At 43.0% G+C, this 22,988-nt stretch overlaps 1 protein-coding gene across 1 annotated transcript; it reads right to left on the bottom strand.

Annotated features, from left to right (window-relative positions):
• Positions 1-7,252: 7,252 nt before the first annotated feature.
• On the bottom strand, positions 7,253-22,184 carry CHMP4B (charged multivesicular body protein 4B). Its single transcript, XM_077335293.1, has 5 exons — positions 21,719-22,184; positions 13,731-13,908; positions 11,568-11,682; positions 10,507-10,633; positions 7,253-8,041 (listed from the first exon to the last, which is right to left on the bottom strand). Exons 1-5 carry the CDS (start codon positions 21,912-21,914, stop codon positions 7,974-7,976), a joined length of 684 nt encoding a protein of 227 aa, XP_077191408.1. The 5' UTR covers positions 21,915-22,184; the 3' UTR covers positions 7,253-7,973.
• Positions 22,185-22,988: the final 804 nt, after the last annotated feature.

The raw sequence follows: 22,988 nt of genomic DNA, 5'->3' as shown, positions 1-22,988 counted from the left end.
GCCAGTGATCCCCTGCAGAACATATCTTCTGTGGAGGGTGAATTCTGTGAGATTATATCCTGCTGAGGTCCTCCCCCAACCCTGCCATCCCCAGGCTTCACCTCCCAAATGTCTAGATATTTCCCAATCTGAACCTGGCAGCCCTACCTTAAGGACAAAGAGCCTGGTTGATCCTCCTGTTCCCCTCTGTGGCCACCATGGGGACTTCCAGTCAGACGTGAACTGTGTGTTCAGTGCTTCAAGCCCATTTCCCAGGCACATGGCGGTTCAATTTCGATGGGGACAACAGTGCATGAGGAGAGCAAGTTTAAACCTCCTTTCTCTCTCTCTCTCTCTCTCTCTCTCACACACACACACACACACAATTTCCCTGATGTGAATCAGTCCTTGAGAACTGCTATTTTCCCCCCTGGGAAAGCTTACCTATCAACATCACTTCCCCAGGGCAGATTCAAGTGGTTGCCCTGTTGGTCTGAAGCAGCATAACAAAACAAAATCGGAGTCCAGTGGCCCCTTTAATACCAACAAGATTTATTCAAGGCGTGAGCTCTTGAGTGCAAGCTTAGTCTGAGGAAGAGTGCTTGCACTCGAAAGCTCACACCTTCAATAAATCTTTGTTGGTCTTAAAGGTGCCACTGGACTCTGATTTTGTTTTGTTCCCCAGGGCAGTTTCAGATGAGGAAAACCACATGAGACGAAGGCTTCAGTCCCCATGCCCTGGGATCCCAAAGCAAATGGCTGGGAATTCTGTGCCCAGGCCTCTCAGAACACCTCCGATCACAAGTCCCTGTGATAGCCATGAGGCTCTGTAATGTGACGATCAGCCTGCTTTTAAGCACCTAGCACCTCACATATGAGGCAGCACTGAATTTATTTTAAGCATGCACTCCCACAACCATCTCAGCCATGGCAGCCACAACCGACAGTCTTAAGCCAACTGTTGGGTGGCATATCAAGACCATACCTGCACTGAATCCCCTGTATGGCAGGCAGGCATGAACGCCAAAGGATGACATGGCTGGAAGTCAGTTTGGAGCACAGGAATCAATGTGAGATCCCAGAGAACATTCGGAAGGCACATCTTGCAGCAGCCACAACTGATGCTAAGGTTTGGCCTGGTAAGCTCTCTGCCTGGCAGATTGTATTTATCATTCCATGTGTTTATCTGATGTTTTTCCACCTGCACAGGTCCTCCAGGTGGCTTAGCAAGCCAGACTTGAAATATGCTGTGAGAACCAAACATTATACAACTGCCATAAAACCATCAAATCAACCCACAAACTCACTGGAGGGGTCGTAAATACACAAAGTATGTTGAGTGTGCATGCTTTGCGCAGCTCTCAGGAATAAATTTGCTTCTTCTCTTTCTCCAGCGGGAAAACTGCAACGGTTCTAAACCTCAACTACAGCACATGTTGCTCCTGATGAGGAAGGTCATGAGGCATCAGCAACTTAAATTAGGTTCTTAGTCAATCAATATAGGAGGCAAAGCTCCAGGGCAGATCATTCATATTCTCTAGGCACAGAGCAACAGAGGACGTCTAATAAAAAAGATCACATGTACAGCATAGAGCACATGGATAGTGCTCATAACTGCTGTTCCAGGTAACCCAAGTTTGGGGCACATTGTGACAGTCGGTGGTGCACGGTCAATATGCAGTTGATCTGAAGATTTGTACTGGTCAGCACTTGATAATTTTCCATTTAATCAAGATTAATGCACATCATCAAAATAATCTTACTTTTGATGCACCTCTATCTTTTGATGTAGTGGTTTCTGCAGAGGAACTGTGAAAACCGGAGGGGGGGCAGAACCCCTAAAAGTTTCCAAGATTCATCCAGCCAGTTCTCCCAAGGAGGAACTTTGCTTAGAATGATGCAGTTTTGCCCCCTTGTGTTCAAATGTAGTATTGCACGTCTAGGATCTAGGAAACTAATTAGATTAGATTTTCTGTTTGTATACAGCGCTTACCTCAAGCCAATATACAGCGCTGATCCCATTCTATCCTTCCAATGAACTTTAGTGGAGACTAAGAAGTATCAACTCTGTCTCGCAACAGGCCAGCTAGTGAACCTGATCACCAGGTGCTTGAAGTCTAGTACTCTACTCTCTTACAGCATTCATGATTACCTCTCAAACTATTCATAGATAATAATTTCCATACTATTTTTCAAAGAGCTTGTCTCCTTACACTTTCTCAATGAGAGGAGCTTGTTGCAAACACAGCCAAAGGCCATCCAGTAGAAACTTGATCTTGGTTCCCTCGTGTCCAAACCTAAGTCAAAATCTGCAACACAACAGAAAGCTAGAGGCCAGCACAATTTGGATAGCCCAGGTAAGCCCAATCCTGTTAGATCTTGGAGGCTAAGCAAGATCAGTCCTGGCTAGCACCTGCCATGGGCGACCTTCAAGGAATACCAAGGTCATGACATAGGGGCAGCAATGGCAAACCACCTCCACACTGGTCTCTCATCTGGCAGCCAGACAATCTTAGGCTTTCCTGCCTATATTATACACATGCCATATGATTTTTAATAATATATAAATAATAAGCTAGAGACTATGACTCGCAAATTGTGGTGCAGAAAGCACTGTACAAAATGCTACATCATCTCCAAATACAATTTTTATCTCTCCCCTTTGCATCTGAATGAGTCAAAGTCAAATTTTCAAAGTATTAGGATATATAGAATGGGACCAGCAGAAAAAAAAAGGGGTGGAGGTAGGAAACCCTTTTTTCATCTGCATTCCTGAGTTTTATGTAAAACAAGCTGCTCGGTCTCTGTCTACCAGAAGAACTTTCCAGGCAGGAAGGAAACAGAAATGTGAACATACTTCATGGATCTCCCCACCACCACCAGCACTTCCACCTTACAAAATGAAACCTTAAGGCTTAAGCAGTACACAAACCATCAATAGATGAAGTGTCAGATAGTACCCTGAAGGCTATTAACATCCCCGGTCCTTGACAAGCTCTGGGCAAGTGCAATAAATCAGGAATTGGAAGGCCTCCGTTTGAGCTCAAAGAAATAAATGGTTTGAGAACTCAGTGCTACAACCACAGCGGTTTTCTAAGCAGCCTTCCAGAGGGAGAGAAAACTCTCATATTTGGAGATTAAACTAAGAATGTTGCTTTACTGAGAGCAGAGGAGGTTATCCGGGTAGGTGGCGGGGGGGTGATTTGGTGGCAATTCCAATTCATCAGGCCCTGGGAAAAGGCTTGACAGTTTGTTGCACCTTCTTTTTTTCCCCTGTATTTCCCCTTGCCTTTCTCTCCTCTATATTGTATATACCTGTAAACAGGGATTATCTTTAGCTTTATTTTTCACATTATACCTAGGAACTTGAAAGCATAATAAAATTCAAGATATGCCACATAGTGTTGTGACATGTACAAAACTGCTAAGAAGGAGGAGGAATTGGTTCTTATATGCCGCTTTTCTCTACCAGAAGGAATCTCAAAGCGGCTTCCAGTCGCCTTCCCTCTCCTCTCCCCACAACAGACACCCTGTGAGGTGGGTGAGGCTGAGAAAGCCCTGATATCACTGCTCAGTCAGAACAGATTTATCAGTTCTGTGGCAAGCCCAAGGTCACCCAGCTGGCTGCATGTGGGGGAGCGCAGAATCAAACCCTGTTTGCCAGATTAGAAGTCCACACTTTTAACTGCTACACCAAGTTGGATCTCAGTGAATGTCAAAGGACTTAAATAAAATTGACAAATATGTTTTGATTGAGAATGATTGCTAAAAAGAAGTCCTCCAAAGGACATAAATGCACCTAAAACTGTAAATATGGTTGATTAAAAACCTGGATAGAGGCACAATGCCTATGTGATCAGTTATCTACATTTTAGAGATGACAGACAAGATCCTGACAAATTTGTAATTAAATTGATCTATTGAGGTGGTTGGAAAGGAATACTTGGCAATCTTTTTTTTTGTTAATAGCAACAAGTTATTGACAGCTCGACTGGAAATATTCCTTGACAGTTATCCTGAGACATCAGGCCTGATTTAAGTGTGATGCTGGCAGACAAGAACTTCACCATGCAGCACTGCCCATGTGATGTCATGTTTCAACAGAGCCACCATGCATGCAATAATAGTACGTCAGGGCACTAATAGTCTGGCCCATGAACCTCTGGGGTTCTGGACCTGCATGCCTAGTGAGTGATTGGGGGCCCAGTTTAATTTAAGGTGACCAGATTGTCCCACTTTTGGAGGGACATCTGGGGGCACCTGGCAAATTGTACTTCTGTTGAAATTTAAAAATATATATATTACAATACTATTTTTGCATTCTATGAAAATGTTGTTGCTCCATATAGACCAAATTTTTAATCAAGAACCCCCCCCCCCCCCCCGATCGATGGCTTTACCAATGTTAAAATCCGGTCACCTTAGTTTAATTAGATGCTGAGCGTGCACCGTGGCACATGGGTAAATCCAGTCTTGCTAGTTGAATCACACATAAAGTGGACTTTGGATACAGCAATCATACCAAAATCAAATGGCTCTTGTGTAGAGTACTTCGTCACTTCAAGGAAATGTGAATTCTTTGACAAGTCTGGATGCTGCAAAACATGTCTTTTATCTTCATTCTTTGGTTTCATGGAAGCCTACTTCCAGCCCTTATACATGCACAGAGATGACTGGTGCAGGTCTGAGAACTGAAGTCAGTTACGTGATAAAAATATTAAAGCACGTCATATTCCATAAATCCTTTTGGGTACTGAGCCTTTTATATAGGCCTGTATTCCATCACTATTGCATCAGCAGACACAGATCCTCTTTGCATTCCCTTCTCCTGGAACTGCCTTCTGACCCCTCAGAAGCTGAAATTAGAGGTCAGAATTCTGTGGATAAAAAGCCACACAGCTCAGAGTGTTGGGGGACAGGGGAGGGGGCAAAAATCTGCCTATATAGTCAGATTCCCCCTTCTAACTGCAGGTTTTGACCAAAAAGCTTTTATTATTTACATAGTTCCTTCATTCTCAGGTGTCACCTCCCCAGGTATCAGGCGTGCTCCTGCCATTATTTCTACAAATGTGTCACATCCTTATATAACCCTAACCAGAAGTGGAGTATCGTCGTCCCTTAAAGACAAACAGCTTCATTCGAGCTATACTGCCAGCCTTGTTTTTCAGGAAACCTCAAGCTATTTTTAACCATCACTCATAATTTACTTTTGCAAGTAAACTGTAATTTCATACTGTTTATAACTGACAGATTTCCAGTTCAACAAAATATTGTTATTAAACAGGGGGGGAAAGGGGTGGTGGTGAAAAACTGTGAAAGAAACACACCAATGCTGCTGCTATTCTATGTGAGCAGAAATAAAGGAGCTTATCCAATCCATTATATTGATTAGCCCTATCAGCTCTCTCTGCTTGAGAACCTTATTCAGATACTGGCCAATCCAGTCAATTCTCTGCGTTCAGGGGGCTCAGTGAGCTGATCGCTCTTAATGACAGGGTGGGAATTAGTGTAAATGCAAATCAGCTAAGCAAACAATTGGAGAAGGGGTAAAGGGGCACTGCAGCCAGGATACCTTCCAGGCAGACCATTTCAAGAGGAAATGACACCACAAACACAGCCAGTAGTAGAGGAAATACAGGAACTAATCTTTTCTTCTTTCAAGAAACCAGTGGGGTGGGGTGGGGGGAGAGGACCTTACACAGCTAATTTCCCAGCAAATAATGTGCACTGGATTTTGCCATGATATTAAATATGGGAAAACAGACTAATTCTCAACACATACATAGAAATCAGTGATAAAATGGTCAATGACCTGATAGTTTGGCCCTCGAACTGGAGCAGAAAGTAAGGGAGGAAACACTGAAAAGTAACAGATATACCAATATACCTAGCATAACTGACAACTATACACACATATATGGCTATCAGGCAGAAGTGAATGCACACTCCCCCACCATTTGTTGCACTAATAGTTACCTGCCGCCTGACCTACATACGTATCCTACCTTAGGTGCACTTTGTCTATTTCACCGCCAGTCAGAAGACTGCCTCTGACCACACAAGATCTCTGTGGTAAAGTATCATTTGGTGCATACGACTTTTGCAGGACACCCGTCACAAAGTCAGTGTTTATTTCCCCACGAGTGAAATGTCAGAAATGTAATTTATTTATCTACCAGTACTGACCTTTAATATTGTTATTATTTAGGGATGGGTCCCTCACTCTTTTTGGAACTGAACTTCAGCCAATTGAAACCACCCTCAGGTACAGAAATACCTTGCCCTGTTTTTGCACTTAACAAGGAAGGGGTGTGTACCCAGGGCACAACATTAGAGACAACATTAAAAAAATGGCCCCAGAATCCTGACAGCAATGATGGAAAACTGAATACTGGAAAACAAGGCAATTTTGCAAAGTTACTGGTTCCAACATCACTCAGACTTTAAAAAAAAACATTTCTGGCACTGCTCAGTTCTGTCTTTCTTCAAGAACTACACTTTATATATATGCATACGCAAGGGATCAAACCATGACATTTCTAGAAATTTGATCCTTCAGTTACATCTCAGGCCCTTGGGGAAAGTCTTCATCAGACTGTTCCACAATGCCAGTTTCCCTGCCTTCCCCCAACCCCTTAATACAGCCTTCCTCAAAATGTTTACATTCTTCAGGTTTCAAGAAACCCCAGAAGTAGCACAATCATGCAGAATATGATTGGGAAGTATAGCTGTAAACATACCCCCTCGGGGCCCCTCCTCATGGTCATATCACATGATAAATGTTTAATACATTTTTAAAAATTAAAATTAACTCCTGCCCATTCAGGAAACCCTTCCTGTGCTGTCAAGACCCCCCATCAGCAGTGTAGCATTTCTTCTCCTCCCTCCCCCCAAACCCAAAACACACCCTCAATGCTGTTCCTGGGGGACAAGGAACCTCCAGGAATAGCATGAAGGGGGAAGCTGAAGGCCAGTTGCAAGGAGGAGGAATAGGAGGCTCTCTCTCCTACTTTTATGAGTGGAAATTTGCTGCTGGATCTAACCTGCAGCTTTTCAACAAGAAAACAAATTGCAGGAGTGTGCCTGTCTGTTCACTGGCTGGGAAGCAAGGATTATTAATACATCACAAAAGTTCAAACCTAAAATGAAGTCTGATAGCCTATGTAGCAATCCTGGGATAATTACTATTTTTTCATGTTAAAGGGATCGAGTAGTTCCAAAAAGCTTCCCAAAGTATCTTATATATAGTCACAGTGAAGACAGCAAGCAGATATGAAAATCAATCCAGGTATTTAATACAGTGCAAACCATAGATTATTTTTTAAAATAAGTGTTTGTGTATGAATGGTATACTGATCGCCACAAACAGCAGTCAACACACAAATGCTATACAGAAAAATGTACAGCTGGGATTTGAGTGTAAATTTTTACCAACCTGCATGATAACATGGGTCTCTTAGTCCAAATCCATCTCACTGATTAAAATGGGAACAGTGACCAAGCTAGTGTGAGATTACAGACTTTAAAGAACTAAAAGCATAATGCATTTTTTATAACTTCTAAGCATAATAAGTCAATAATGGCTTAGGACTTCTCCTTTTGAAATGCTTTACAAGAACTCTAAAAACGTTTCAATCAACTTAAGTTACAGTCTTCACATCCCCAAAAATCAGTCAGAGATTCAACACGGCCAGAATTCTGAAAGATGAAGATCCAGCAGCGGCATGAGCAGTGTCCGGAAGCAGAAGGTTCAAATTTTGCCAATAAAGTTCTATTTTATTTTTTTTAAAGAAATTCAACATCATAAACGGCAGGCAACTTCCCTTGGGAACTCGGTTTCCCTCACTCAGACCATGCTACGCAGAATGCAACTCCCATTGCTTTGGGTTTAGATTAAAGAAATAAAGACATTGCGCATGGAGTCATTTCCCACCCATACGTGCACCTGCAGCAGCAGGTGAGCAGAGTCTCTAATGTTTCTCCAGCTGGTGAAGCTATATGTTCTCAGCCCAGGCTTCTAGTTCTTTCATGTCATCATCCTCCTCCTCTTCTTTTTTCTTAGCTAGATAGGTAGTTTGAAAAAAAAGGGAGGGAAGCATACAGTTAGGTATCAGGCTTTGAAACTTTGACAATTTAGCCATTTACAACGCACATACCTTAGATACTTTACAAGTCACAGAATTCATGACAGCCTGCTTTGTTAGGGAGGTGCCATGACACAAATTTATGTCAAAACTGATGCCGCTGATTCAGATAGAAGAGGATGTGCCAAATATTAGATATCACAATTTTTGTTACTATTAACCTCCTTAAAACCAGCCATCATGTTCAAGCTGAGAGCTTGTTTATATAGGACCTTTACTGGTGGAGGACACTGAATTTGAAAGCTCTTTGATGAGTGCAACCACAGTCAGCAGCAACATCTGCATGCCGCCACCACAAGGAGCATGTGATTTTATTGTGTGTGTGTGTATGGCACAAAACCGTGGAGAAGGGCTTCTCAACAATTTCCTTATAGGAGGTGTTCAGTGTTTCTAACATTTCATTTGTGCCTTTTATTTTTTGTTATTTTTCCACAATGTTCATACATCCAACTGGAATAAATTCTCAAGGACTGCACTCTTCATGTTGGGGCCTCAAGGGGTTATAACTGCCTAATTTCAGGCCCAGGTTTATACGCCACTAAAACTGTTCCTTGCAGGATAGGAGAGGCAGATATTTGGCACCTGTAGATGGCAGGCAGAGGATTTCAGTGGGAACAGTAAGTCATTTGGGTACCCTAAGAAAGGCTGGTAGCAAAAGAAAATGGCCACGTCTGCTTAGGTCTCAGGTACAACTCCCCATCTCTTGCTCATTGTTCAGACAACAAATGTAGAAAACACTGGAATATTATTGTTCAGTGGAAATAATTACAATGATTATTGTAGTCGGTGACATAGTACAAAGAAGTTTACTCTGTTGTATGAATAATGCACAAGGATTCTTATGAGCACAGTAAATCAACTCAGAATAACTACACAAGACAGCAATACTAGCACACTTAGAGGTCTACTGCTACAACTGATACTACAGCAAAAGGAATGTGGAGGAAACCCACACACTAATTGAATAGCGATACTCTCATACACTAAAAAAAAACAGGAAGTGAACCACACACTCTCTCATACAAGTCAATCACACTGCATCTATGCAATCTGTAAAGTACCAAAATGTATAAGCATAGCTTCTACAAAGAACATACTAATACATTGAAAGTAACTGTAAGAAGCTGCTGCTTACACAGCATCAAGAAAGGCCTCCCCAAGCTGCAATAAATAATGGAAAAATGCAGAAAAAGACCTATAAAGAACAATCTCCTCTGTTGCAAAAGCTGTCTTACTCTGTTCACTGGGGAAACTCTGTCATTATCTAATGATTTGCCTCTCACCCTCCTTCTGAGTCTGAACTCTCGATTCAGACAGCCAGGAACCAAATTAACTATTATATTAATAGCAAAAACAATTTTCATTATGACAACGAAATGAGACTTTTCCATTTCCTTTGCTCATCACTAAATGAACGAACATCCCCACCAGTAAGGTTATCTCCCAGCTTTGGAAACAGAAGATGATATAAGTATTTATAACTTCCACCTGCCAGCCATAACTTTATGAGGCAGACTGCAGGTGAAATGCCTGACGTAATTCAATAAAACCATAAACAACTAGAATACAAAAAAATGCAACCTGTGACTAAATAATAAGCAGCCAGTTCACAGGTGCAGACAAAAACTAACCAAAAGCCCATTAAGTAGAAAAGTCTCTGCCTGATGCCAAAATGGGAAAGATCAGTGCTGGGCAGGCAGCTATATAGAGGAAGGTTCCACAAGCTGGGTGCTGCAACAGAAAAGGTCCTCCTTTAATCGTCATCTGTTTCACCTCTACCTCCAGCAATGGAGGAATCTGACGTAAGCCTCTGAAAATTATTTAAATTCTCGGGTAAATTCAACAAGTTCCTTTAAGTGTCTCCTCATCCATATATATGTATCTGGGCCCTACCTCTGAAGACCTCAGAGCACCATTCATAGCTTTGTTCCCAAACAACCCTGGGAGGGAGAGAGAATCTGATTGGTCCAACATTACCTAACAAGGTTCACGGCTGAGTGGGAATGTGAACTCAGGTCACCGAAGGTCTCAGTGACACTGTAACAACCCCACTGGGTCTCTGCTCTCAAGCTGTTTATGAGCCCCATTACAACTGTAAGCATCTCCCACATCTTCACACTTTCCTGAGCCTTAACATATCATCATATCATAGCTCAATTATAAAAGAAAAAACACACATTGCTTAGATAAAGTTGGAAACAGAATGAGAGACAAGAGATCCCTTATAGTAAGCACTAAATAAAGCTCAATTAATGAGGCCATCTTTGGATAAATAATGCATAGCTGTTAGGAGACTTGAAATGCCAAGGGTGCACATAATATTCTTGCTTAACAAATACATAAGACATCCCTGTCCCTGTTTTTAGTATTTTCAGGCACTCACCGGGCTTGGAGGGTATTGATATTGAGGGTACACTGGGTAGCCGAACCGTCTCTGGACCACTGATCTCCAGCAAGTTTTTGTCCAATTCTTCCTGCTCTAGCTCCTCTAGCTCAGCCATTAGTTCATCCTATTGATGCAAGGAAAAGAGACAGTGATTAAACCTGCCAGTAACAACAGCAATTGTGTTTGCTATTCTTACAGCAAGAGCTCACCCCAGGAGATTTTCAAGAATCAAGCACTATATAATGGGGCTCCAGTCTCAGACTTTATTGACATATCCCAGATCAGACAGGATTTGTATCCCTAACGTTTTTCCTGCCCCATTCTAATTTCATGATTCCCCCGCAAACATGAGTAATGCAAAGCTAAGAAGAAACAGGGGCCAGACCAAGACCACTCAGGGAGCCTTAATGGCAGAGAGAATTGAACTCAACAGAATTCAAAACTACAATTTTGCTACTGAATTCTGCACAGTTCCCAACCTTACAGCAGCTTCTGTTCTATGTGACTTTTCCCCATGGAAAGTGTGCAGTCTATTCAATGTTTAAAAGGGATTCCCTCTTCCCCCTTTCACCAGCAGGCAAGTTCACAGCATCCAGTCCTTAGTCATAAGACCACAGTAGCTGTTCTTCTGTCATTGCTTACTGATGGCCACAGCTAAGCCCAAGATTTTCCAGACCTCGAGTTGGAAAATTCCTCGGGCAAATATCACTTAGGATCCCAAATCATTATTTTATTGTATTTATTACAGGCCTTATATTTTATTTATTATATATGCCTGACAGTATTGCATATGCAAAGAGCAATTTTCTTGAGCATCTACTCTGTGCTCAAGGTAGTGGAAAGTGCTGTCAAGCCACAGCCAAACTATTGCAACCTCGAGGATTTTCAAGGCCAGAGGTGAACAGAGATGCCTTGCTATTGTCTACCTCTGTGTAAAACCCTTGGTCTTCCTTGGCGGTGTCCCATCCAAGTACTAGTCGGGGCCAGCCCTGTTTAGCTTCTGAGGTCAGATGAGACTGGGCTCGTGTGGGCCATCCAGGCCAGCTTGCTATCCTTACCTCATCAAATTCTTCACCAATTCCTACAGGTTTGGAGATGGCTGTTGAAATTTCATCTGCCAGCTCCTGCTGTTCTGCAATGTCTTGCATGAGTTCATCCACTTTGTCAATATCCCTGTAAAAGAGGACTGTTTGAGATATCTAAGCTTCTTACTGGGTCCAAAGGAGCCTGAGAACATCATAAATCAGTATCTAGTATTAATTTATTGCTAATTTATTTCATTAATTTAATTTCCATTTACGATACACTTAAAAAACTGTTAAAGCCAGTCCCCCTCCTCCCACCCTTTTAGTACTTTCCATACCAAATAATCTTCAATATAAATCATTTTTATCTTTCAGTTTGGAAAAGACGCAATTAGAGGGGACACGGTAGAGATTTACAAAATTATGCATGGGGCGGAGAGAGTGGAAAGAGAACTTTTAATCTTTCTTCCCAAATACATGAACTTGAGGGCATACCATGAAGGGACAGCAGATTCAGAATGAACAAAAGGAAGTACTTCTTGACACAATGTGTGCTTAAAGTGTGGAATTCGCTACCAGTGGAAGCAGCAATGGCCACAAGCATAGATAGCTTTAAAAGGGGTTAGGCAGATTCATGGAGGAGGTCTATTTAGTGGTTATTAGTCATGGTAACTAGAGAGAACCTCCACAGTCAGAGGCAGTAAACCTCTAAATACCAGTGTTACGAAGTAACATTAGGGGAAGACCTTGGCTTCTATGCCCTGTTATTGGCCTTCAAGAATAATTGGTAGCCCACTGAATGAGATAGGATTCTGGACAAGATGAACCACTGGTCTGATCCAGCTGAGCTCTTCATATTTATTCTTATGAACCCATCTCACATTCAGAAAACCAGGTCTGCCCTAACATTACTGTGCAAGCACCTATCTTGAGGCATCGGGTCTACATGGGCCTGTGGAGTCAAAACCTTTTAGGGGATGGTTTGGTTTTTCATTGTTAGCAGTTTTACTATAGTGGATTATTGGATTATCGCATTTTATTGTATTTTATACTTGTAAACCTCTGTGAGCAAGCTGGCTCAAGATCAGTGGTCAATATATGTAATAGTAATAATAATAGAAACAAAATTAATAATGGCAGAAATTCCTTGGGAATTATAGTTCTCTTTTTGATTTAAAGAATTTCTCCAGAATAAGGAGAAAGGAACAGGAATGGCTACCTGTGCAGAGCTTCTGTTATGGTGCTCAAGCAGAGGACTGCAAAAGGGTGTGTGCAAATGCCGTTTAAAAAACAATGATGACAACATTCAAGTATAGAATCTCAATTGCTAAGAAATTGAAACATGGCCTAAACCTCTACAGTGCTGGCTATTCTCCTCAATTCATATAACTGGACAAACAAGGAAGTTCTCAAGCTAAGAACTCTGTCAGATATTATCGTTCCAGCAGAAATCCAATTTTCGATAACAAAACCTTCTAGAAATAACATCTTGCTTGTCGTCTCTAAAATGCTCTCACATCTAACTCCCTGAATTATACCTCTAAAAAAGAAAGAAGATATTCAGCCCTTCTGCATTGTGAACATGTTTGGCTGCCCAACATATCTTGCTCAGCTGTACCAAATTCCATTAAGCTGATCACTTAATCTGTTTTACTTCTGACGAATAACTCACCCCAACTTGTGGAAAGAGACACAGATCATATTCTCCCCACCCAAATCCTATAGCTTCTGCTGCACAATGGAAGGTTAGAGGAGAAAGGAAATCTGCTGGGTTACCAGAAGAACCAAATTTTCACTGCAGTCATTTGATCCCATACAGGCACCAACAAGTACTTTATACACAACATTTCCCCCGGCAGGAAACCATAAGCTCACTGCCAGCTGATCCATCATCAGCTTGCACTGGGGTGTTAATGGCTACAAGTAGCCTGTAAATATATGGGAGCAAAACACAGACAGTCAAACATCCTATCAATTAATCAGTTGCCTTACTACCACTGATTAATAGAATTTGAACTGAATAAGCAGGTATTTTAGCATTCCGACTGATAACCACAGAAAGTGCCACACAAGACTTTACAGTACAGTCTACACTCTGAGCATATTGAAATTCTGGTTTGCAAGATCCTCCTGTCACAGTTTACATTCAATCAAAAGCTGGCCCAGTCAACAAGTCACTGAGGAGGAATGCCTTACATGTTGTCATGTGCTGCTTTCATTGCTTTAGCAGCATAGCCCATGTTCTTGAGGACTTCAGTGTTGGTGTTGGCATTTTCAAGGGCTTCCCTCTGGAATTCGATCGTGGACAACGTGCCATCTATTTGCGCAAGCTGCTTCTCATACCTCTTCTTTCGCTTTAGTGCCTGAAGTGCAGCTGGACGAAAGTAAGACAAAAAGACAATTGATGTGCAATGTTCCACTGCTAGAGCACTCTTCAGAAATGCAGAGCTAGTTTTAATTCATGTCACCTATTCTACCTCCTGCTCTTCTTGCTCCCAGCATAAATGACATTTGTTATCAGTAGGTGTTCTTTCCAAAGAAAACTGTAGCCAAGTTTTCTGATTCCAATTTGCATCAAACTACAGGATGTAAAACTGAGCAACTAGCACTGGCAGCCTAGATGACTTCAAGCGTCTGTGCAGCTAAATGCTGATGGGCTAGTTGAGGAATGAACTTCTCCTTCATCTGTCGTCTTGAAGGTCTGCCAAAATGGCCGCCACAGCATAGGAGGGAGATCATTTTATTCCACGTTCACCTCCAACCCAGAAATCCATTTATTTATTGTTATCTTTTACTCATTTATTTAACTTATATATCACCCTATGCAGCTAACTGGTTCAGGGCAGTATGCATCACATTATCAGCATCCGTAATGATTAAACAACTCTTTAATTTAAAATAACATTTAAAATTTAATAGAGCATCTGGTCTTCACAACAGATTAGCAGCATCAGCAGTCTTAATTTTTACCCCCTAATCTTCTGGAGCTAGAGGGTGGGGTCCAGGAGCAGCTTTTTTGATAGGGAGGGCTCAGTAGATGTTAATTTCCCTAGCAAAGAAACGGACATCTGAGACAATATCTCAGGGGTAGTCAAACGGTGGCTCTCCAGATGTCCGTGGACTACAATTCCCAGGAGCATTCGCTGGCAGGGGCTCCTGGGAATTGTAGTCCATGGACATCTGGAGGGCCGCAGTTTGACTACCCCTGCAATATATGGAGGAGAAGGCCCATGTCAAGTTAGCACTGTTTGAGTGGAAGAGGCCATGTACAGGCCAGCTATTGCCAGCTGCGGGAATATGCTCTGTGGCTTCATTCCCCCTTTCCTAGTATGAAGACAACAGTAAGAATGTGAAGCCAAGTGAAGTCACTGTTTGGTCTCTATTAGGTCTGAACTGGAAACATTTTCATCAGCACCAGAAAGTATGCCCCATTGTGGCTGGGGACTTCTGTGAATGAAGAGAAACCCTGCGCACCTAGCCAGAACACACTGACCTCATCTCTGAGTAGGTACTGTTTGTAGCCAGAAGGCAGTGCCTTCTATATTTGTTCTTAGTGACAAGCTAAAGATACTAGCCTTATTTTTATTTAGTTAATTTCTACCTCAACTTTCTCTTCAATGTGGACCCAGAGCAGCACGCATGGTTTTCTTTTCCCCCATTCTTTCTACTCAGCTTAACCTACCTCACGGGGCTGTCGAGAGCATCTGGCTGGCCCAAGGTCAAACATTAAGGTTCCATGGCAGAGTGGGCATTTGAAATCAGGTCTCCTTTACCCTACTTTGACACTGTAACTACTATACCACATTCTACTGTTTGTTGATTCCGAAATTTTAGCTGGGCGTAATGTCTGCATGATATCGTAGTGGGAGAACTTCTAAATGCTTCATGTGGCTGTATTTACTGTCCTAATATTAACACCGCTTTTTATAAAATGTCTGGGTTGAAGGTTGTCTAGAAATAAAAGCTGCTGTATAAATTGTATTTTGTCTACATAGACACACAAGTCAGTAATAAAATTTAAGGTTTAAGAGTTCCTATACAGACTGCATTTCACAGTACAGCAGACCTGAAGAAGCAAGAACACTAGAGCCTGAGATATCATAAAACAAATTAAAATATCAGGCTGCCCTAGACTGAGAATGGAGCAATCAGGGCATTTCTAATTGACTTAGCAATTGGTGCTCATGTAGAATTGAAGGCAATTACAAACGTGAAATATTAATTATCTTCTACTAGTATGAAGCAAAATGCTGTCTGATGTCACTGCTAAATGCCTACTGTACTACAACACAAAATGTCACAAGAAATTGTTATAAACACTGGACAGTAATTCATTATCAGCTGCTTATACTTAATTAAATGATCATGCCTAACCAGAAATCATACAGCTCTAGACATTTGTGACTTGTGAAATATTGAACAAGCACAGACCCAATGTTTAGAAAGCTTTCTCATCTGTCGGCTTTCTGAAGCTGGTGGAATTTGAGGTCCTTTCCATTGTACAGCATTCAAGCTGTGACCTGAACACAAGCTAAAGTCAATCTGCTTTTTCTGAGCATCAAGTTCTAATTACAATATGGTCAGCTTCAGTGGCTGTTTTTCATGGCACTTACGAGGGCAGCAGAAAAAACCCTCAGTGGAGACAATCAGATTATAAACTTTTAGTAATCAGAAGAACTCTATTTTTTAAAAGAAGACCACATGACAATGCAATTTGGTACTTTATCATCATTTAAAAATTATCAAAGCAGCTCATTTACACCATTGAGTCTGTACAATAAGTGTTACAGTACATCTATTGGACTGTCCGTCAGGAACAGGAACAATATATTCCCAGTAACCACTTTTAAAAATTTCTATAGCCATTCTAAGCAACTTAGAATGATTTGCCTTATTCTCTCTAGGCCTCAGCTAATAAGGAATGCTTCATCATATGATACTTGCACAAGCTTTAACTGCAACAGAAACCAAAATATGCAGCTGCAGCATGATACCACTATGCACATTCAGCTCAACAGAGGACATTTGCCAGGCATCTCATTGTTAGGATGCAGTAAAAGTCATTGTGCTATGCCCCTACCAATACTCTTGTTCTTTTGTTCAACTTAAGTTAATGTAGTTAACATCCCACTTTCCATGCAATGAAATATTTACATTCCTGATTGCCACAGCACACATGGAGATATAAAGGCCCAGGATATTTCCCCATTTTTCCAATGGAAAATCTGATATCATCCTTATTTATAGCCCATCTTTCTCATCAAGACTCAGTATGAATTACAACACATGATAAAATCAATTTAATCAAAAGGCAAAGTTCTCTAATATATACAAAATAATACAGTGGGGTTAGGTGAATAACTGGAGACAATGCCAGAAAGTTTTGCAAAGAGGCAAGAAAATGGTGTAAAGCAGGGGTAGTCAACCTGTGGTCCTCCAGATGTTCATGGACTACAATTCCCATGAGCCCCCTGCCAGCAACCTCCTGAGCTGATCAGTGGCTCAGGAGCCCTTTGACATGCAACCTGTGGCTCTTCTGAGTACTGTTCCCCAATGTGGCCCCATGTTTCAGGAAAGTAAGCAAAATTCTTGCCTGGAAGCACTTGTAGTTTACAGGTGGGTCCTATCTTGCAACAATCACCACCAGAGAAGCAGAGAAGCTGCTGTCCAAATTGTATTTTATACTTCCCCCAGAACCTTTTGGTTTGGCACATGGTGAGACACAATAGAAAAAGGCTGGGGTGCAGACTGAACACTCCATAATATGGAAGCCACCACAAAGCACACACATGAATAGCCTCCACACATGGGCTCTGCCCATGACAGCCCTCCAACTGCATGCATTGAAATCCCATCTCACGCAACATGTGCACAGCAGTATTACATGTGATACTGCCAACTGTGGCAATGTATGACATTTAAAATGTTACGCCTAGCAGATCTAGTGCCATCTCAGTGAAGTGCTTTTGGGAAACTATAACCACAGTCAGAAAGCAGACAGCTGAGCTAGATTGATTCCAGAATGGCAATTCCTGATTTATAGAACTCAGGAGTCGCAATTTTCAAAATCAGATTCTAACTTTAACAATAATGGAGTAAGGAAGTACAAGAAGAGTGTTACTGAAAGGCTCATTAACAAGTCAGCATGCCTTCTGGCAGTGATCTGAAAAGTAGGAGAAAATGTAACTTTGAATGTAACAAAATCATACTGTGTTACCCTTCAACATCTTATTCAGGTTCCGTGAATGCAGCATTACTGAGCACCTTTGTACAGGACTGTCATAGAATGCATACAAAGGAGTGAAAGGATGACTTAAGAAAGACAGGGAGATGGTGGAAAAATACTGAAGGAATTGCTTGCTTCTGTTTCGGCAGCCGAAAATATGGGATGGATACCCACTCCAGAGTCACTCTTTTTTTGAAAGAGTGCCTGAAGAACTGAGACAAGCAGAAGTAATTAGAGATGAGATTCTGAGGCTAATGGACAAATTTAAAGCAAGTAAGTCTCTGGAGCCAGAGGGAGACGATTAAAGACATTCTTAAAGAACCCAAGTATAAAACTGCTGATGGTTGGGACTGGAGCTTATATAATTTGTTCATAAATGATCTGGAAATGGGAGTGAGCAGAACACTGGGCAAGTTTGCAAATGATATAAAATCATCCAGTATGGAGAAAGACAAAGTGAATGGTAAAGAGCTCCAAAAGGAACTAACTGGGCGAGGAGGACAGCACGACAAATGAATTTCATCTAAGGTAATGCACTATGCAGCATAATAACATTCTTATCTTTAACCATATGGAGAATGAGAAGGGAACACATCTTGGGATTGTAGCAAATATGTCCACTCGGTTTAGCAATCAGGGCTATTAGAAAGCAAACTGAAAATGAAATAGTATTATAGTCCCTTGTGTAGATACAAGTCATGGTCTATGTACAGTTCTGGTCTCTGTATCTCAAAAATATTTTGAAGTTAAAAAAAGTACAGAAAACGGCCTTCAAGAGGATGAAGTATTCGGAGCTCCTGAATATGAAAAAAGACAAGCGTGTGGGGCTTGTCAATTTAGAGAAAAGCCATCTAAATAGGAACTGCTATACAATTATGCCTGTGGTTGAAAGATTAGTTTCCCTCTCTCTCTCATCATAGTAGAAATCAAGGCACCTAATGAAATTGAAGGGCAACAGATTCAGAACAAAAGAAAGACTTTTTTCACTCAACAAATAACTAAATTATGGAATTTATCACCAGTGGATGCAGTGATGGCCAACAGAGGCCTCTAAAAGTGGAGTAGACAGATATTAGCTATGATAACTAAAGGTGACATGTAGGTTGAGAGTCAGTTAACCTTCAATGCCAGTACTAGAAACCATCTGGTGGTTGGCTCTCTAAGGCAGCTGACCAATGACTGTGAAAGAAGAAACTGTATTAAATGAACCAATGGTCTGATCCAACAGGGTACCACTGATGTAACTTTTGAGGGACTTGACAAATTCCAAATCAAATCCACTCAGAAAAAGTAGTGCACAAAGAAATCATACAAGTAAACATTAAAGTTAAGTAAGATGCCAGCAGCTCATCTGTTAGAGATGTTTTTACTGAAATTAACCCCAACATCTGCCCAGCTGTAGAAGTCTACCAGTAAAGCCCCATTCATAGTGCATTATCTTGACCCCAAAGGAAAAAAAAAACAGAAAGACACTCATTAAACCATTATGTAATGAAATAATAATGCTATTCAACATTATACACAGATCATTTGAGTACTCCACATAATTATTTTGTTATGCTTTACAATGATGATGAAAGTATGTCAGTAGTCCCCCTCCAAAACTGTATATTGGAAATGGGGAAGCTAATGGTGTGCAAGAGAGAGAGGGAGAGAGAGCTGGAGAAGAGGGAGAGAATGACAAGGCCATTGAGGGAACTCAGAAGCAGTTTCACATCATGGATTTACCAGTTCATATATCAGTCTCTTAGATGTGACACAATCACAAGTATGAACAATTCATGTTGACAAACTATTTCAAAAAATATTACTTCAATTTTGGAACAAGGATGGACGTCTACAGATGAACCAAAGAATATGTAAAGTAAAAAAACAAAACAAAACATCAACCTAAACCTAATCTCATATGTAGGATTTAAAAAAAATCTTCACATTAGTATCTCCATAAAGGAATCCAGTACATTAAGAGATACCATGAAACTTTTATACCACCTCTAGGGCACACTACACTAACTAAAAGTACCAAGACAGAAGAGTTTGCCAGTTAACTGGCAAAAATCTTAGCCAACAGGTTCATAAATACAATAAGAAGAGTTTGTTGCTCAATACCTCCTCAGCACACTTCAGACTCACTAAAAGAGAGACACTGTCTCTTAGGTGACAAGAGAGCTAATTGGAGCTTATCTTTAAACCGTTCCTGTGGAGCGGTATAAATAAAAGGCTAAGGGCTAAAGGCGAGGAGAAAGGGTGGGCCCTGTCCGTGATAAAAACTCGGAGGGCCCAAAGATTGGGCCCTCCGAGTGTCACTCCAGGGCCAAGTGGCCAATAGGGAGCTGCGGCCTCGCCTGGGCCGGCCGGGGAGTCGCCACACAGAGGAAGAAGCCTTCCCCCACGGTAAGTCCTCCAGCCGGCTTCTCCTCGCCCTCGTTAAAGGAGCAGGGAGGGATGCCACGTCGAAGACGCGGCAGCCCTGCTCTTTTCCCGACCCCCACGCAGCCACCTTGGACAGGGAACAAGGGGGTACGGTAAACGAGCAGGATCGCCGCGTCTTCAATGCGTTGGCCCTGCTCCTTTCCTGCCCAGCAGCCACCGCCCAGGCCCGCACAGCCCGTGCGGAGCCCCCCACCACGGCATGCCAGGCCACAGGAAGCCTTCAGCTTCGCCGGGGATGGAGCCTACCGCCCATTTTTTTAAAAAATAAAATGGGATTTTCCCCTAGTCTTCAATAAGTATAAAGCCTAAGCTAGTTTGGCCAGAACTAAGTAGTAGATGACTCTCTGTATAATGTGTTTCTGAATCTAGGCCTTACATAGGCACTGTCCAACTCAAAAATGATAACACACAGGAAAGACTCCTGGCTGAATCCAAAACACCATGAGCAGAACTGGGTCCTGTAGAATGAAACTCTTGCCTCTCACTACAGCCCACTATGCTTCCTGAAATGCTGCTGGACAGAGGATACAGGACACAAAAAGAAAGTTTCTTCACAATGCATAATTCACTTGTGAGAAGAACCCATGTCACAGAATACAGCAATGGCTGCTTTTACAAAGTGAAAACTTGCCTGATGTACAGTTCCATCAAAGACAATGAAATATAACATTTAGACTGGCAGTGTATCTCTGAATAACAAATGCTAAGTTGGGAAGGTACATAACTGGGGGAAGCTTTGATTTACAGGCCTTCCAAAGATACTTGGTTAACCAACAAAGATGGATCCATAATGTTATTTCATGCTATAATTTAAAAGTGAGCAGCTCCCTCTGAATCCAGTCCATCCTGCCTAGTATACAAGGGTATATACAATATTCCCAGCATGCAGCAATAACATCAAAATCCAAGGGCAGCACCTGAGTACTTATTAACATGCACCTTCGTTGGAGGGGACCTCCAGGGCCATCTAATCCTTCACACACTTAAGCCAACTAGGGATGGTTCAAAGAGCCACCTGCAATCAGAACACCTTGCGAAAAAGAAGTGGGCCCTCAGTCTCCCCATGAAACAGTTATTATTCCTGCATCCTCCCAAATGGACCTTTCGCTACAAGCCTCCATATGCCATATATATGATGGCATCTGAAGTAGCAACTGCGCACAGAAAAGCTTCTCCCTCCAATAAAACTTCGCTGGCCTTATCGTTGCTGTAATGGATTCCAGGCACCCCTTTCCTTGAAAGGCAGGTATTCTGGGAAGGCCTTCCCTAAAGAGCTTTTTATCAATGGCACGTCCCCTCGCCGTCCTCTCCAGCGGAAAGGCCCCTGATGGTGGTTGATAAACAAGCCCCGCTCCGCTCCGCTCCCCTCCCCAGAAGCAGATTTGCCGGGCTGTTTACTCAGACACAAGGCCGGCGGGGGCCACGGGGAGCTTAAGGGCCGGGATGACCGCCGTCGGGAAATGATGACCTCCTCCTCCGCCCTGTCCCTGGCCGCGGCCCAGCTCCGGCTCCCTCCCCGGCTCACCGCGCTTGTTCTTGGTGCCGTGCTTGCGGGCGGCCGAGAGCTCCTGCTCGATCTTCTTCTCCAGGAACTCCTGCTTCTTGCTCAGCATCTCCTCCGTGTCGCGGAGCCGCTGGATGGCCTCCTGCGGAGAAGGCCCCTTCCCGGCGCCCTTCCCGCCCGGGCCCGTCCCGAACAGCTTGCCCAGCAGCCCCGACATGGCCGCGCCGCACCGGGAGCCGAGCGCGGAGCAGCGGCGGCGGCGGGGCGGAGGACGAAGGAGGCCGGAGTCAGGTAAGGCAGCGGCCCCCTCGGGCTGGGCTCCCGGCAAAGGCCCCGTCCCCCCGGCGACCCCTCCCGGACACCCCGGCCTCCCGAGCGCGTCACCCGCAGCAGCAGCAGCAGCACCCGGACCGACGGACGGACGGAAAGACGGCCAGCCCTCGGACCGCCCACCGATCGCCTCACGTCACTCCGGGAGCCACGGCAACCGTCATTGCTCCGCCCACACGCCACTCCCGGCTCCTTTCACGCCGCCGTGCCTATGGAGAGGGCGTGGCAAGCGCTGCCGGGAGTTGTAGTCTCTAGAGCAGCCGTGCTGCATGCTGGGAAATGCCTTGCGGGAGTTTCGCCTGCGCGGATGACATCATCCCCTGGCTAGATGCGGGCGTTTCCCACATCGTAGGCACAGCCGCTCCCTCCCCCCACCCCGCTCCAAGTTTGGTCCCGCCTTTTCCTTGATGACGCACTGTGATGACAGGGGAACCTCTCCGAGGAAAGCGGCCGAAGATGTGCAAATTAACGGCAGGAACTGGCCTCCCGGGGCCTGTGAGCAAGAGAGAGCATTGTCTCGCATAGGTGGCAACTGGAGGGTTAAACTGATTGAAAACCAGTGGTGTGACACTGTTTTTTTGTTTGGGCGTGCCTTGTAGCATGTTAACCCTCATCAACCTTTGTTAATCTGTTTCTTTACTACAGGTGGCTATTGTAATTTGATTTCTCCCATGGTATGTCTTACAGGCTCCGTGGGATACTACAGAGATTAAGAAAAACTGATGGATTGTCACCTGTACAGACATGGCTAAATGTTGGTTGGGAACTGGGACAGGGATGGGACTGCTGTTGGCTGGGTTAAGTTGAGTGGAACATTACTAAACAGCAGCCAGCAGTACCCCCACAAATATTTAGGATCAAAGAATTAATGTGCCATATAGAATACACAGAAGTAATATAAAGTAGGAGAAAAAGATGTGAGAAGAGTTATGAGGCAAGAAGTTTAAATTTTAAACTTGAA

This window comes from Paroedura picta, chromosome 4 (genome assembly GCF_049243985.1).
Source record: "Paroedura picta isolate Pp20150507F chromosome 4, Ppicta_v3.0, whole genome shotgun sequence".
Taxonomy (NCBI): Eukaryota; Metazoa; Chordata; class Lepidosauria; order Squamata; family Gekkonidae; genus Paroedura; species Paroedura picta.
Note: the sequence above shows the minus strand (reverse complement) of the source record. Positions and strands in the feature narration are given on the sequence as shown.